Source organism: Ochotona curzoniae, unplaced genomic scaffold (genome assembly GCF_017591425.1).
Source record: "Ochotona curzoniae isolate NIBS_2020 unplaced genomic scaffold, NIBS_Ocur_1.0 contig_1014, whole genome shotgun sequence".
Classification (NCBI taxonomy): domain Eukaryota; kingdom Metazoa; phylum Chordata; class Mammalia; order Lagomorpha; family Ochotonidae; genus Ochotona; species Ochotona curzoniae.
Window position 1 is genome coordinate 37,571,775 of NW_024464920.1, and position 13,181 is coordinate 37,584,955.

The following is a 13,181-nucleotide window of genomic DNA, read 5'->3' on the forward strand; positions in this document are numbered from 1 at the left end:
GCCACGCCCCTCCCTTTCCTGGTGCTCAAGAGGAACCTGCCCCTTCCAGGATGCAATGAGATTGTGTGGCCACTGTCCCTTGTTCTGAACTTAGAAGACTGAATATTCTTTTCTTCCATGGAAACCACCCACGTCGACCTTTATGCTGCCTCATCACCATTTTTCCTGCCCCATGGGAAACAGATCAAGAGCCATTCCCAGTACAAATGCAGAAACATAGACACGAGGAAAGTGCCCTCTGGTGGCCACTCCTTTAGGTGCAGCTTCAAAGTTCAACCAAAGATAAAAGGGGTTCCCCCAGTGTTCAATAGTGGGTGCCTGTGACCTCATCGCTTACGCTTTGCTTTTCTAGACAGTACACATTTATTGCATGCCTATTTGGTGCCAGACGCCAGGTGTTACCAGAGGGAGGACAGCAGTGGATCCCAGTGCTTGCCCCTGCTGGGAGGATTGATTCAGTAGACTGCCTGGGCAGGCTTGGGAAGGACCCAGCAGAGCACAGCATCCACCAGGCTGGCTGGCAGGTAGGAGGCAGGCAGCCAGAGCAGCTTGGCGTCCCAGCCAGGGCTGTAACGGGTTCGAGGGTGACGAGCAGTCAGGGCATGTTCCAGGCACTTGCTCACCTTGGTGAGGTCTGGGTCACAGATCAAGTTCATGATGTGCCGCTGCACAGTCAGGTCTGCAGGCCCAAGGTGGGTTTTGTCAACCTGTGATCTAAGGCCTGCTGCCCACCTCCCAGGCTCTCTCTTCTAGGTCCTGGGACGTGTTCCCAGCAAGATGAGAGGGCTCCTAGGTCCCTGCCCGACTTTGGGGGCAGGGGAGAGTCCCTGTGGCATCATATGGGACCTCACCAATCCCAGCAGGCCAACAAGGGGCTGGGCTCTCGAACCCACTTTCCGTGCCCCCAGCTGGCCCTGTTACTCACACTTAGTGAGGAAGGTTTCCCCGTAGCAGGCCTGTGTAGCTGGGGGCAGCCGTGCCCAGCAGGCCTGCAGACCAGTTTCCAGCGTCTTCAGGTTGGTCACAGGTGTTTGGAAGAAGCCAGGCTCCACGATGGAGACACGGACCCCAAAGGGAGCCACGTCCCGCCTAGAATGGGAGCAGAGGGAGGGCCCCGGGTGCTTGTCCTGTGGGACACAGGTGGGGGTGTGGAGGAAGTTCCCACAGATAAGGGACACGAGGCCTGATGTGGGGCGGGGGTGGGGGTGTGGGGCACTGCCTGGCAGGAGATGAAGGGATGTTTAAAGTTTGTTTCTCCCCATTTTTCTCTGATCTATAGCAGATGTCGGTAGACTTTTCCTTAAGGGGTTATGTGATGGTTCAGGGACTGCAGGCTAAGAAACTGCCGTTACCATTACAAGCTTATGGCACTGGGAAGCACAGCTGGCCTGCTCTGGACCTAGAGGAACCCCATTTCCTAACTTCCAAAACACAGGCTTGGGTTCTGAGTGTTGATCTGAAGGCGGCAGGATCTGGTTGGGAGGGGAGAGGGCACCTCCCAAGGCCCTGGTGCCGATGTCACGAGAAGTTCAGGCATGGGGTGTGTGTTCCAGGCTGAGGAAGTGGGACAAAGGGGGAGAATGCTGACCATGATGGGTGAAGGTGAGGCGTGCTCGGCTGGAGCAGCCTGTACTTGGGCTCAAGCCCTGCTCCCCTGTCGTCCTCACCCAGCCTCCTTGGTGTACCTACAGGCCTCTGAACGTGATTGTTTAACTAGGAGTGGGGCAGGGGAGCACAAGGAGCAGCCTGGGAGGCCAGTGGGCTGGGGGCAAGGCCCAGCATGCCCATCAGTTGTTTGCACTATTGCCTGCTTTTGGGTTTATGCTGGTTTCTTCATGAGGCTAGCAGGCTGAGAACTTCAGTCTGAGCGCTCAGGACCTACCAGGCACCATGGATTCCCTCTATTCACCTCCCACAACTTCAGGGAGGTAGGTCTTCTCATCCCCGCTTAACAGATGAGGTGAAGAGAAGGAATCTTTGTAAGATTCTGATTCGCAGGAAACAAAGTTTGGATCTGAATCCATGAAGTCTAGCCCTGAACTCTGTCCTGCTAAATCCTTCACTCCCCTGGGTCTGTCCTGTCCCCCAGTCTGGTGCCCCCTTACCTCAGGCTGTCGGAGAAGGCCTCCAGGCCAAACTTGGAGACGCAATAGCCCCCACCGTTGGCTGCCAGGCGACCCAGGACGCTGGTGATGTTCACCACCCGGCCCCGGGCCCGCTGCAGCAGGGGCAGCAGGGCCAGAGTGACCCCGATGGGCCCTAATGTGTTCACACTCAGCACGTGGTAGAAATCATCTCGGGTCAGCCACAGTGTGGGCCCAATGATGCCAGCCACGCCAGCGTTATTCACCAGACCGAAAAGCCCTGTGGGGGGGACAGGAGACGATGCCGAGGGCAGGCAGGTGAGGCACCTCCACAAGTGACCCCTGTGGTGAGGGTGCTCACCTGCTTCCTTAACATGCATCTCCACCCACTTGGCTGCCCGCTGCACACTCTGGGGGTCAGTGACATCCAGCAGGGTGGTGTGGAGGCGGGAGGAAGCCACCTGCTGCAGGTTCTCTGCGCCCGAGGGCGTCAGGCAGCCAGCCAGGACTTGGAAGCCCCTCTGGTCCAGTCGCAGTGCCAGGAGGCGCCCAAAGCCTGAGTCACAACCGGTGATGAAGACGAAGGCATCCTTGGCAGGCAGCCTCTGACGGTCCCTGAACCACCATACCACGGCCCAGAGCAAGGCACCCAGTAGCAGAGGCAGCCACATGGTGGGGAGCCCCAGTGGCCTGTAGGTGGCAGCCTAGGCTGGGTGGGAAAACCTGGCCAGTTGACCATGGTCCCCCACCCTTGCCCGCAATATCCTCCCTGTCTGAGAACATCTGGGCTGAGCTGTTTGGTGAATGACTGATAACTACAGCTCATGTAGGCAATGCAAAGATGTGGGCAGGCCCTGCACTGTGGCTAACTGGACTCAAAGCAGACACACCAGTGTTGGGTGCAGGCCTGCTGTTCTGTAGCAGAGACTTCGTTAGCTATCACTTCTCCTCTGCCACGAAACCAGGGACCCTTCAACGCCTAAGCATAACCTGGGCCTTGTGTCTGGAACCACAGATGGAGTTGGAAGCCCTTTATTTGAGTCCAGGTGACCCCCAACTCATCTGCTAGTATCTTTGGACTTCATTAGCCAGGTGGGGCTGACATCCTCAAAGTCCTGAGTGTAATTGGACATTGTAAGAGGAATGAAGATGTGACAAGCCTGGAGTTCCCAGTTAGGACCACAAGGGAAGCCCAGCTCCTCTCCCAGCCCTCAGCGCCCAGGGTCCACCTTACCTCCTGGGAGGACAAGCTCGCAGGTCCTACAATGCCTGAAGCTGCTGCTTTTGCTTTTAACGAGACTTTCCTCCCAGCTTCCCAGGCTCACACACCAGCTACAGCAGAGGCCCAAGTCCAGAGTGGGTGGCCTCAGATGTCAGGACTATTAAGCATCTGTGCTTGCGAGGGGGTGGGGCAGTGGGCTGGGGAGGAGGAGCCCTGGGAGGTTGGAGGTCTGAGGCCGGCTGCCTGAGACCAGGGTATAGAAGAGGCCACTCTGCTCAGACCTCTTTGGGGCTGTTTTCTCTTTGGGGAAGAGACCACTTCGATCATGTTCTCCCAGGGGCTGGAACTTTCAGGATTGTAGATGCCCCTCTTTGTTGGTGGCCTTGGTGATCTGTCATCCCTGCCCCTTCTCAGTGCTGACCTGTTTCCTAGAGTTAATCTTCCACCTGGCTCAGACTCATGACAGTACTTAGTGCCAGCCTGGGAGCGATCATGAGCACGTGGCAAGGCAGGGAGCCAGAGCTGGGGCCCAGGCCTGCTCCGTGTCATGTCCCGGATGATGATGCTTGGGGCAGGGGCCACTAGGACCTTCTCTAGGGAGGTGTGGGAAGCTGCCACACTCCGATCACCCAACAGAGGCCCTGAGAGAAAGAGAAAGAGGAGAGAATCCGAACAGTAAGAGAAGTGAGTGCCACCTTTTATCTAAAAGGCATTGTCCAACAGGAAACCGTTTGAATTCTCTCTCCCCTGCCACACCAGAGTGCCTTGAAACACCACATAGGAGCAGAAGCTTAGGTTTTATTCCTGCTGTGACACATGAGGTAGGGGCGGGGGATGGAGAGCAGGACAGAGCGGCTAGGAGGGGGCGGACTGCAGCTGGCCTTTGTACACATATTCCAGCGCTGTGGCGATGGTGCGCATGTCCAGCTCGATGCTCCGGGCCCAGTTCTCCACATCCCCAATTTCCTGGGAAAGGGAGGGGGGATTAGGTGGAGGGGCCCCCAGGACAACCCCTGGAAAGAGTTTGCCTTGCACTCTCCAGTGGCTTTTCTTGCCTTGGCTTCTCTGACACGGGGGCCACAGGTGGGGTTTCTGGGACCACCTTCACTTCCTTCCTCAACTCCAGGCCCGAGGGAGCCAGACCCTGGGCAGCCAGGATGGGGAGGGGATAGAGTGAGCAAGGCCCACCTTAAGTGCCTGGTTGAAGTTCTCCACCATCCCGATCCACTGGCCTGTCTGCTTGGCAAACTGGGCAGCCTGCACCTGCAGGGTCTTCACCTCGTGGTCCAGCTTCCTCTGGTTCATGTAGGCCTGGGCCACACTAAGGTATAGAGGAGGAAGGAGGTTAGCTCACTCAGCTTGTGTGTGTGTGTGGGGGGGGTTGGTCCCTAGAACTAATGTTCCACTGTGGTAGGGGGAAGCCAGCCAGCAGTCCCGGATCAGGGGTTGCGGGGGGAGTGGGCAGGGGAGTGGGGGAGACTGGAGGATTTTGGCTAACCTTAGATGCGATGCAAATGAGCCGGTTCCTCCCTCCCACCTCTGGGATTCCCAGAAGCAAGATGGGAACTGACCAGGGACATGCAGCTAGCTCCCATCCTGAAGGAGCTCTTGCAGCTGGGTGGGAAGCAGGGCTAATCCAGGAGGACAGCCTTGAGGAAGGAGCCAGGAGAGGGAGAGGGGCATGGTGATGTGGGGCAAATCTGGCAGCAAAGACACAGCTGGTAGCTCCTGAAACTCAGGGGTCTGTGCCAGTCAGGAAGGGAAGCTGGGCCCCTCCCTGGATCTGGAATAGGATGGGAAGCCCACTCCTGCCCAGGGACCCTGGGTCAGGACAGACAGCCCAGGCCCAGGGGTTTCTTCTTGGCTCGCATTCTCTCCCCCAGTCCCTCTTCTCTCTCTCTCTCTCGCACACTCACACACTTCCTCCTCTCTGCTCTAGGCAATAGCTTTCTCTTTAGGTAAGCTGCTGGTGGCAGTTAGGGTTACTACCATGGGTCAGCAGGGTTGTCCTCTCCCCACTCCACCCCTCCATCATCATTCTCCTTTATTGGCAGACTAACCTTTTACTCTGCACCCCCAAAGCTCCCTAGATCAGCCTGAAGACTCCATATCCGGTGCCCCTCCACCCACTGGAATGTGTGGGGGCTGGCGGAGGCATGGGATGGGGTGGGAGCCCAAGAGGGGGGGCCAGGACACCTGACAGGGGCTGAGATAGATGGGGCCTTTGTTTTCCTTTCCAGGGAATGAGAGGAGCTGTGGGCAGCCACACAAAACCCTTTCTAATCTGGCTTTGGCTGAGCTGAAAGTAGCTTTGGCTACTTTTTCTCTTTGGCCGATGGTGAAGGAAGACAAGGGGAGGCCTGGGCCGACCTTGTAAATGGTGGACTAGGCAGAGCCCAGGAGGCACCAATGTGGGAGGGTGGGGAGGGGGCGAGTGGGTTCTTTCTCTTCAGAGACAGTCAGGAGTGAGCAGAGCCGTGAACAGAGCAGTGAATGGAGCCGCTTGAAGGGAAGAAAGATCAGAGGCCCCAACCACAGCCTCTTTCCCTCATTTCCCCGCAGATGAGTCATGGGATGACCCTAGCCCTGGCCTAGCTCACTCCCATGAGTCATCCTCTGGCTGGCTGGCCGGCGCATCGCTCTACTTACTCTGGGTATAAGGCATCCTGCTGCGCCACGGGGCTACGTGACCATTGGCTGTGTACCTTCCTGGGTCCCTTGGGACCATGTTCTTTGCTCCTTTCCAAGTCTCTGGCTGTTCCTGGCATTCATTTAGGGTTGGGGCAGTGAACGGTCCCTGGAGACCAGGAAGGACTGGAAGAGATAGCCTGGCTCTGCCCTAACTCCTGGCATAGAGTCTGCATCTTCACCCCCCTGCCAGCTGTGCCACCCCTTTCCTGCCAGCTGCCACTCGGGCTTGCCAGGGCTGGGAGGTACAGAGGGAAGATGGTAAACTGTGGTGAAGCAGAGGGCTCGCCCTGCTGCCAGAGTGACAGCTGGAGCTGTAAGGGTGAAGGGAGGTGGGCAGATGGCATCAAGTGGGGACTGCCAGTAAGGGGAATGCCGGCAGCTCCTCCATCCGCTGCAGCTGCTCCTTCCTTGTCAAGGCTGGGAGAAGGTGTTGGGAGGGAGGGACTTTTTAACCCCTTCCAGAGCAGTCTGAGAGGAAGGCCTCACCAGGGTCTCCGCTCCAGCTGGGGTGTGTTTGTGTGTGGGAGGGGGCAGGGTGGAAATTGGTGTGGCTGGGGAGATGTCCCTACCCCACGTTGAGGTGATCCACCAGGGCTTCCGTCAGGCAGGTCGCGGCCGCGATGGCCTCTCGCCTCCTCTTCTCTGTGAGGAGGGAAAAAGGGATTGGAGCCGAGGCTGATGTTTAAAGGGGTGCAGCGAAAGGCTCCTCACTCCTTGGGTTAGCCTCTCAACCCATTTCGCAAAGACAGAGTGGAGAAGGAAATATTGCAACATAAAGCCCCTGTTGGAGGGAGGGCAGGACTACCTTTAGAGGGGACCTCTTGAACTCTCCACCTCGGAGGTGTCAGGGGGCGTCCCAACACCCTCCTTCATCAGGGGTGTTCCTCCCTACCGACAGAATGACAGGCGCCCTGGACCAATAGGCACAGCGGCCTACAGACACAGGGCGGGGCTAGGAGGCCGCCGCGTCGGGGATTCGCCGAGGGGGACCCGGAGAGTAGCCTAGGTCCGTTGGTAAGGGGACGGGATTTCCAAAAAGGCCGCCCCTCGGTTTCCTCTCCCTCGCCCTTCGCCGAATCTGGACGAGGTCCAGGCTCCAGGCTGAAGCTAGGCCACGGCCGGAGGGACACAGGCCGACGCGGTATACAGCTTACCCTGCAGCTCCTTGCGTTCATTCTGCTTGGCCTGGTGTTCCTTGAGCAGGCGGGACAGCATGGTGGCGTCCGGCTGGGGGGCAGGGCATGCCGGGTGCCCTCCACCACCGCGAGCTGGAATGCACCGTGGCGGCCGCGGCTCACGTGACCGCCCCCTCACGTGACGCAGAGCCCGCCCTCTTTTGGAGACCTGGGGTGATGGTAGTGAAAGGCTTAGCCCGGAAGGGCACTGCAGGGCTGGTGCTGCATCTGTACTCTTAGGTTTTGAGAGCTCACTTAATGGTGAGTGTGGGAAGCACTTTAGTGTTTAACGTCTCCATGTGACTGCTGGTCCCCGGGAGGGTCGGTGTCGCCTGGCTACCCGTGGCGGTTCCGTGCTGAGGTTCCCCGGAATCATTGAAATTCTTTTCCTTCTCTTCCCTTGGCTGTGCTGGCCGGGCCCCCTCCTGCCGGGAAGACCGCCTTTTTCTCTTTCCAGAGTCTTCTCGCCGTCCCCAGCGAGGTCCCTGAGTTCTAAGTGATCACTGTGGAGCAGCGTTTGAACCTTCTAGGGAGCTTGGCATCGTTGGCGGACTGTGTGCGGTGAATGCACAATTCGGTCCCTCTCCTTTTGTGGTCAGAGAATGCTGCACCCCTTTTAGTCTTAGCGGAATCCCAGTGCTGCTGCCAAAGTAAAATGTACATTATATAACACCACTCCCAGCTACAGAGGAATGTTTCCCGGCTGAACTCCAACAGGGAAAAGGGTAAACATTGCCATTGAAATGCCAGTGCTACACTAGCCCTTGTATCTTGCCCTGACAAGGCCCACACTCTGCATTTAAGTTTTCTCACTAGGATAACAAGGGGATTGGATCAAGTCGCCTGACTATTAGAATATCATAGACACATTTTTAAAAATGCTTATTTTCATCTGCTTCAAAACAGCGGTCTTTCATCTACTGCTTCACTCGCTATATGCCCACGGCAGCAGAGGCTGGGCCAGGTGCAAGTCAGCCTGTAGCTCTGCCATGTGAGAGGCAGAGATCTGAATACTTGAACCATCCTCTGCTCTCATTAGTTGCAAGCTGGACTGAAAATAAAGGTGTTGGTACTTAAACCAGAACTCCAAAATGAGATGTAGGAGTCTCCAGTGAGGCTTGACTTGCTGTTTCCCAATTCCCATCCCTCATGGGGGAGTTTTTCGGTTTGTTTGTTTTTGTTTTTAAGATTTATTCATTTTTATTGGAAAGTCAGATCAACAGAGAGGAGAGACAGAAAGATTTTCTGTCTGCTGGTTCACTCTCCAAGTGGCAGCAACAGCTGGAGTTGAACCAATCAAAAGTCAGGAGCCAGGAGTTTCTTCTGGGTCTTCCACGTGGGTGCAGGCTCCCAAGGCTTTGGGCCGTCCTCTACAGGCGCCAATAATGGGAGGCTGATGCATGCAGGTGAGCATTTAGCCAATGAGCCATCGCACCAGGCCCATGAGAGAGTTTTTTTAAAAATGTTTTGGCTATGTCTGACACGATAGCTCAACTGGCTGATCTTCTACCTGCAAGTGCTAGGATTCCATATGGGTGCTGGTTCATGTCCCGGCAACCCCACTTCCCATCCAGCTCCCTGCTTTTGGCCTGGGATTGCAATAGAGGATGTCCCAAGTCCTTGGAACCTTGCACCCACATGGAAGACCCAGCAGAAGCTCATGGCTCCTGATCAGCTCTGGATCAACTCCTGACAGCTGCAGCCATTGCCACCACTGGGAAACAAATCAGCAGATGAAAGATCTTTCTCGGGCCCAGCATGGTGGCCTAACGGCTAAAGTCCTTGGCCTTGAATGTGCCAGGATTCCATATGGATGCTGGTTCTAATCCTGGCAGCCCCACTTCCCATCCAGCTCCCTGCTTGTGGCCTGGGAAAGCAGTTGAGGACAGCCCAAAGTCTTAGGACCCTGTACCCACATGGGAGACCCAGAAGAGGCTCTGGTCTCCTTGCCTCAGGTTGGCATAGCTCTGACCATTGTGGCCACTTGGGGAGTGAATCAACAGACAGAAAATTTTCCTCTCTGTATATCTAACTTTCTAATAAAAATAAAATAAAAATTAAAAAAAGAAATTAAGGACAGTGTCAATCAGATTATTAAGAGGCTTAATGAACATTACAACTAGAACTGTTGGATACCGTGTATGTATATATCTAAGCATCTGTTTGCATAGCACAAGTACTTTGTCTCGCATTTGCTAAGTGCTTCCAATGAGTCAAGCCCCTTACTTGTATGACTTCATTTAACCCCTAGAGCAAGCTGGTGAGGTTTTGTTGTCATTTGCACTTGCAGAGGGAGAATCTGAGTAGTGAAGTAGAACTCCTGAGTGCTATAGATTGGATTCCACTCCGAGCTTTACAATGCCAGAGCCACAGGATGATCACTCTATCCTGCAGAAACTATGGGAGAGAGCTCAGGAAAGTGGTGGCACCAGCACTTTTCATAGGGTCCCCTTGTGCTGTCACCATGCTCCTGTCACCCATGGAGCATTAGCTGAAGGGAATCCGGGCAAGGAGGAGTGTTTGGGAAGAGGCTTGGCTCTCGGGAGGGTTGATCAATAGGAGCGGTAAGAGTGAGAGCATCACGGGGCAGCCCCGCCCGGTCCTCCCCCCTCTCTGGCTCCAGCTCCCAAAGCAGTGAGCCAGCAAAACAGAGGCTGACTGGGAGATGGCTGACAGCAGAATCACAGGGCCTGAGAGAGAAGGGCACAAGTTGGAAGGGGTACCAGGGAAAGAAGGCATGGGGAAGTGAAATGGGCAGGGGATTGGGGGGCGGGGCTCAGAGGGTAAGATTGAGTGCTAAGACTGGGCTGCCTCGGGGGAGAGAGGCCCATCTGGTAGCAGCACCCTCAGCCCCCTTGGCAAAAGTGCCAGGCATGTTCACGATCAGTACAGCAGGCCTGCCAGCATTCTGCAGATACCTCTCCCACCTGCCCTTTCCCCACCCGCTGGCTGCGTGTGCTCTACACAGGACCTGGGAACCTCATCTGGGCTGTCTTCTATTTGTTCTTTCTCCCTCCCCTTCCCTCCCTTTCTTCCTCCCTTCCTGTCTTCCTTCACCTCATTGTTTACTTTCCTCCTTAGCTGCATTGGATGTCATTGCCAAGAGGTGGATGATTCTTAACTTTTTTTTAAAAAAAGAATTATTTATTTATTTGAAAGGCAGAGTTAGACAGAGACAAAGACTTTTCATTCATTGATTCACTCCCCAAATGGCCACAATGGCCAAAGCTGGGCCACTCCAAACCAGGAGCTAGGAGCTTTTCCCAGGTCACCCATGTGGGTGTTGGGGGCCCAAAGCACTTAGGTTGTCTTTTGCTGCTTTCCCAGGTTTATTAACAGGGAGCTGGATTGGAAATGGGACAGCCAGAGCTCAAATTGTCAGCCTTAAGGGGTGTTTGTGTCTCAAGCAGTGGCTTTACCCACTAAGCCACAGTGCCAGCCCCTGATTCTTGAAATTGGATTTTTTTTCCTGCCTATCCCTCCTTGCAAGTTCGCACCCAGATCATTTTCCCTTAGGATGAAGGAATGCAACCTCATGCTCCTTTTATCCATTTATTTCCATATTCTTTTGAGGGCTCTTTCAAAGTTGGCTTTCATTAGCAAATTCCAAATGGACCTTGCAGCAGAAAGCTACTGAATGGCTAGGGGCCGGGTGGGGAGCGAGGGAGGGCTGCAGAATGAGTGAGTAGAGAAGGTTTTCCTCCTGGGAAATCTGGCTGTGCTTCAAGGAGTGGGGGCTGTTGGTGGTGTGGCCAAGTTCCAAATGTCGGCCTAAGGCCAGGGCTCGAAGAAAAGGGGCCCTCAAGGCGGCCTCAATGGCTCCCTGTGGCGAATGACCTCCCAGTCTTCTCCCAAAGATGTAAGACTTTCTTGCGCCCCAGAGAGCAGGGTAGTGCAGCCATTTCCCAGTGGCTCCCCATCAGTTATGTTTCTGTTCTTTCTCTCCTAGCCCTTCCTCTGATTTGAGCCTTGGCCAGGGCTGGAATCCGGAGGCTTGCTGGAGAATTTCAGCACTAAGAGGCGGGTAGGGTGGGAAAGTTTTCCTGGTGAGTGTTGGGAAGGGAAAGCCTGACCCTGCTCCAAGCTTGTGTGGCCAGAGGTGGAGAAGTTCATGCTGTGTGTGGGTTCTGGAAGGGTTTACAGGTCAGTGAGAGATAGCAGTTGGAAAACATGTGATGCATGGGGAGCTAAAGAGTGGGACTGTCAGCTGGAGGGGAAAAGAAGTGTTAGAGGCAGAAGGGACGACAGGAGTCACAGCTTCCATGCAGCCAGGAGCCAACATTTGTGCCAGGCCTGGACATTTCTCATGTTTAGCATTTCTTGGAATTCATTTGCAATTGTGACAGATGCAGAGAAAGTCCTGGGTACCCTGCCTTCACCTTCCCCCAGTGATGACAACTCTTGTAATTGTCACATAGTGCCAGAACAGGGAAGCTAACGTTGGCACAGTAATGTTGGCTAGCCTGGAGGCCTGCGGTTCTCGGGCATCTATCTGCGCATGTGTGTGTGAGGTGTGTGGTGTGGTGTCTCTGTGTGTGTATTGCCCTACAGAGTTGCCTCCCACATAAGCTTCGGATAAGCATCACCATAATGAAGATACCCGCTGGCCCGAGGGTCTCCTTCGCACTGTCTCTTTCTCTTTTTTTTTTTTAAAGATTTACTTATTTTTATTACAAAGTCAGATATACAGAAAGGAGGAGCGACAAAGAGGAAGACCTTTCGTCTGATGATTCACTCCCCAAGTGAGCGCAACGGCCGGTGCTGCGCCGATCTGAAGCCAGGAACCAGGAACCTCTTCCGGGTTTCCCACACAGGTGCAGGGTCCCAAGGCTTTGGGCCATCCTCGACTGCTTTCCCAGGCCACAAGCAGGGAGCTGGATGGGAAGTGGAGCTGCTGGGATTAGAACCGGCACCCATATGGGATCCCGGCGCATTCAAGGCGAGGACTTTAGCCGTTAGGCCACCGTGCCAGGCCCCCAGTTTTGACTTCATAAATTCTCCAAGTCTTGGCCTGAACATAAGATGTTCTCTGAAAGGTCAGTATTATTACTGTCATGCCCCTCTCCTGTCCCTGGATCCCTCTCGTGTCTTCTGTTCCCTCTCGCCCCACTCTGGCACTCTGGCTTCAGTTCTGCTTTGGGGAGAATGTGCTTGTCTAAATCTGCTCACTGGCCCAGTGCTCCTGTGCATTCCCTGCCCCCCTGTGGCCCACTATTTATAGCCAGGCTAATTTGGGTGGCCTCTGGCTTCTGCTCCTTCCTCCTGTGGCTGCTGAGGTGACTCCTCAAACATTTGGTCTGAGGAGGTCAGACTCAGGCTGGCATCTGATGTCAGCTTTGGATTTGTCTGGAGCTGATGGAGCATGCACACAGCAGCTGCAGGTGTAGGGGGTCAGTGGCTGGAGGTCAGGGTGGGGAGTCAGGAACCCCACTTCTCCCCTGATCCTAGGATTCTGCACGCTCCTCTGGGCACCTCTGGGGCTCTGAGACAGACATCTCTGGGAGACAGTGGAAGTAGAGGGCTGCTGTAGATTTCCTCCTTCTAGCATCTGTCTAGAGGTGTGCTGCTTCCTTGCCTCCCCGTGCCCTCTGCACCCGGGGTGGGGTTAGTGTGCACAGGTATAGCTTTACAGATATGGAGGACCCAACCTTCAAATGAACAACCACCCACCAGTGCAATGGACCCAGGGTGGACAGAGTGAGTACCTCACTCCCCATCCCCCCAAAGACACGTAACTCAACAAAGGAGCATGGGACAAGGGACTAGGCAGGAGGCTGACCTGATTATTCAAGAGAGGGAAGGGGAAGACGGTCATCAGAGTGTGTCAGCATCAGAGAGGCAGAGATGACATCAGAGACAGTGAGAAGTCTGAGAAAGGTTTCCAGTGTGACAGGGACCAGAGGGGGCAAGGGCAGGATTTGGGAGGAGACAAAATCAGAGAGCAGAGAGAGAGGGGAGGGGGAGGCAAGGTGGGGGAAGGTGATGGACAAACAGGTCCACACAGGACCA

General features: G+C 55.1%; 2 protein-coding genes across 3 annotated transcripts; both read right to left on the bottom strand.

Moving 5' to 3' along the window:
• Positions 1-344: 344 nt before the first annotated feature.
• RDH5 (retinol dehydrogenase 5) lies at positions 345-2,870 on the bottom strand. Of its 2 annotated transcripts, XM_040984162.1 has the most exons (4): positions 2,446-2,870; positions 2,106-2,364; positions 926-1,089; positions 345-679 (listed from the first exon to the last, which is right to left on the bottom strand). In XM_040984162.1, exons 1-4 carry the CDS (start codon positions 2,753-2,755, stop codon positions 456-458), a joined length of 957 nt encoding a protein of 318 aa, XP_040840096.1. In that variant the 5' UTR covers positions 2,756-2,870; the 3' UTR covers positions 345-455. The 2 variants fall into 2 exon arrangements, with proteins under 2 accessions (XP_040840096.1, XP_040840095.1); XM_040984161.1 differs by having other exon boundaries at positions 2,106-2,870.
• A 1,214-nt stretch (positions 2,871-4,084) lies between these two features.
• BLOC1S1 (biogenesis of lysosomal organelles complex 1 subunit 1) lies at positions 4,085-7,303 on the bottom strand. The gene is made up of 4 exons (XM_040984163.1): positions 7,152-7,303; positions 6,567-6,639; positions 4,495-4,627; positions 4,085-4,272 (listed from the first exon to the last, which is right to left on the bottom strand). Exons 1-4 carry the CDS (start codon positions 7,210-7,212, stop codon positions 4,162-4,164), a joined length of 378 nt encoding a protein of 125 aa, XP_040840097.1. The 5' UTR covers positions 7,213-7,303; the 3' UTR covers positions 4,085-4,161.
• Between the last annotated feature and the right edge of the window lie 5,878 nt (positions 7,304-13,181).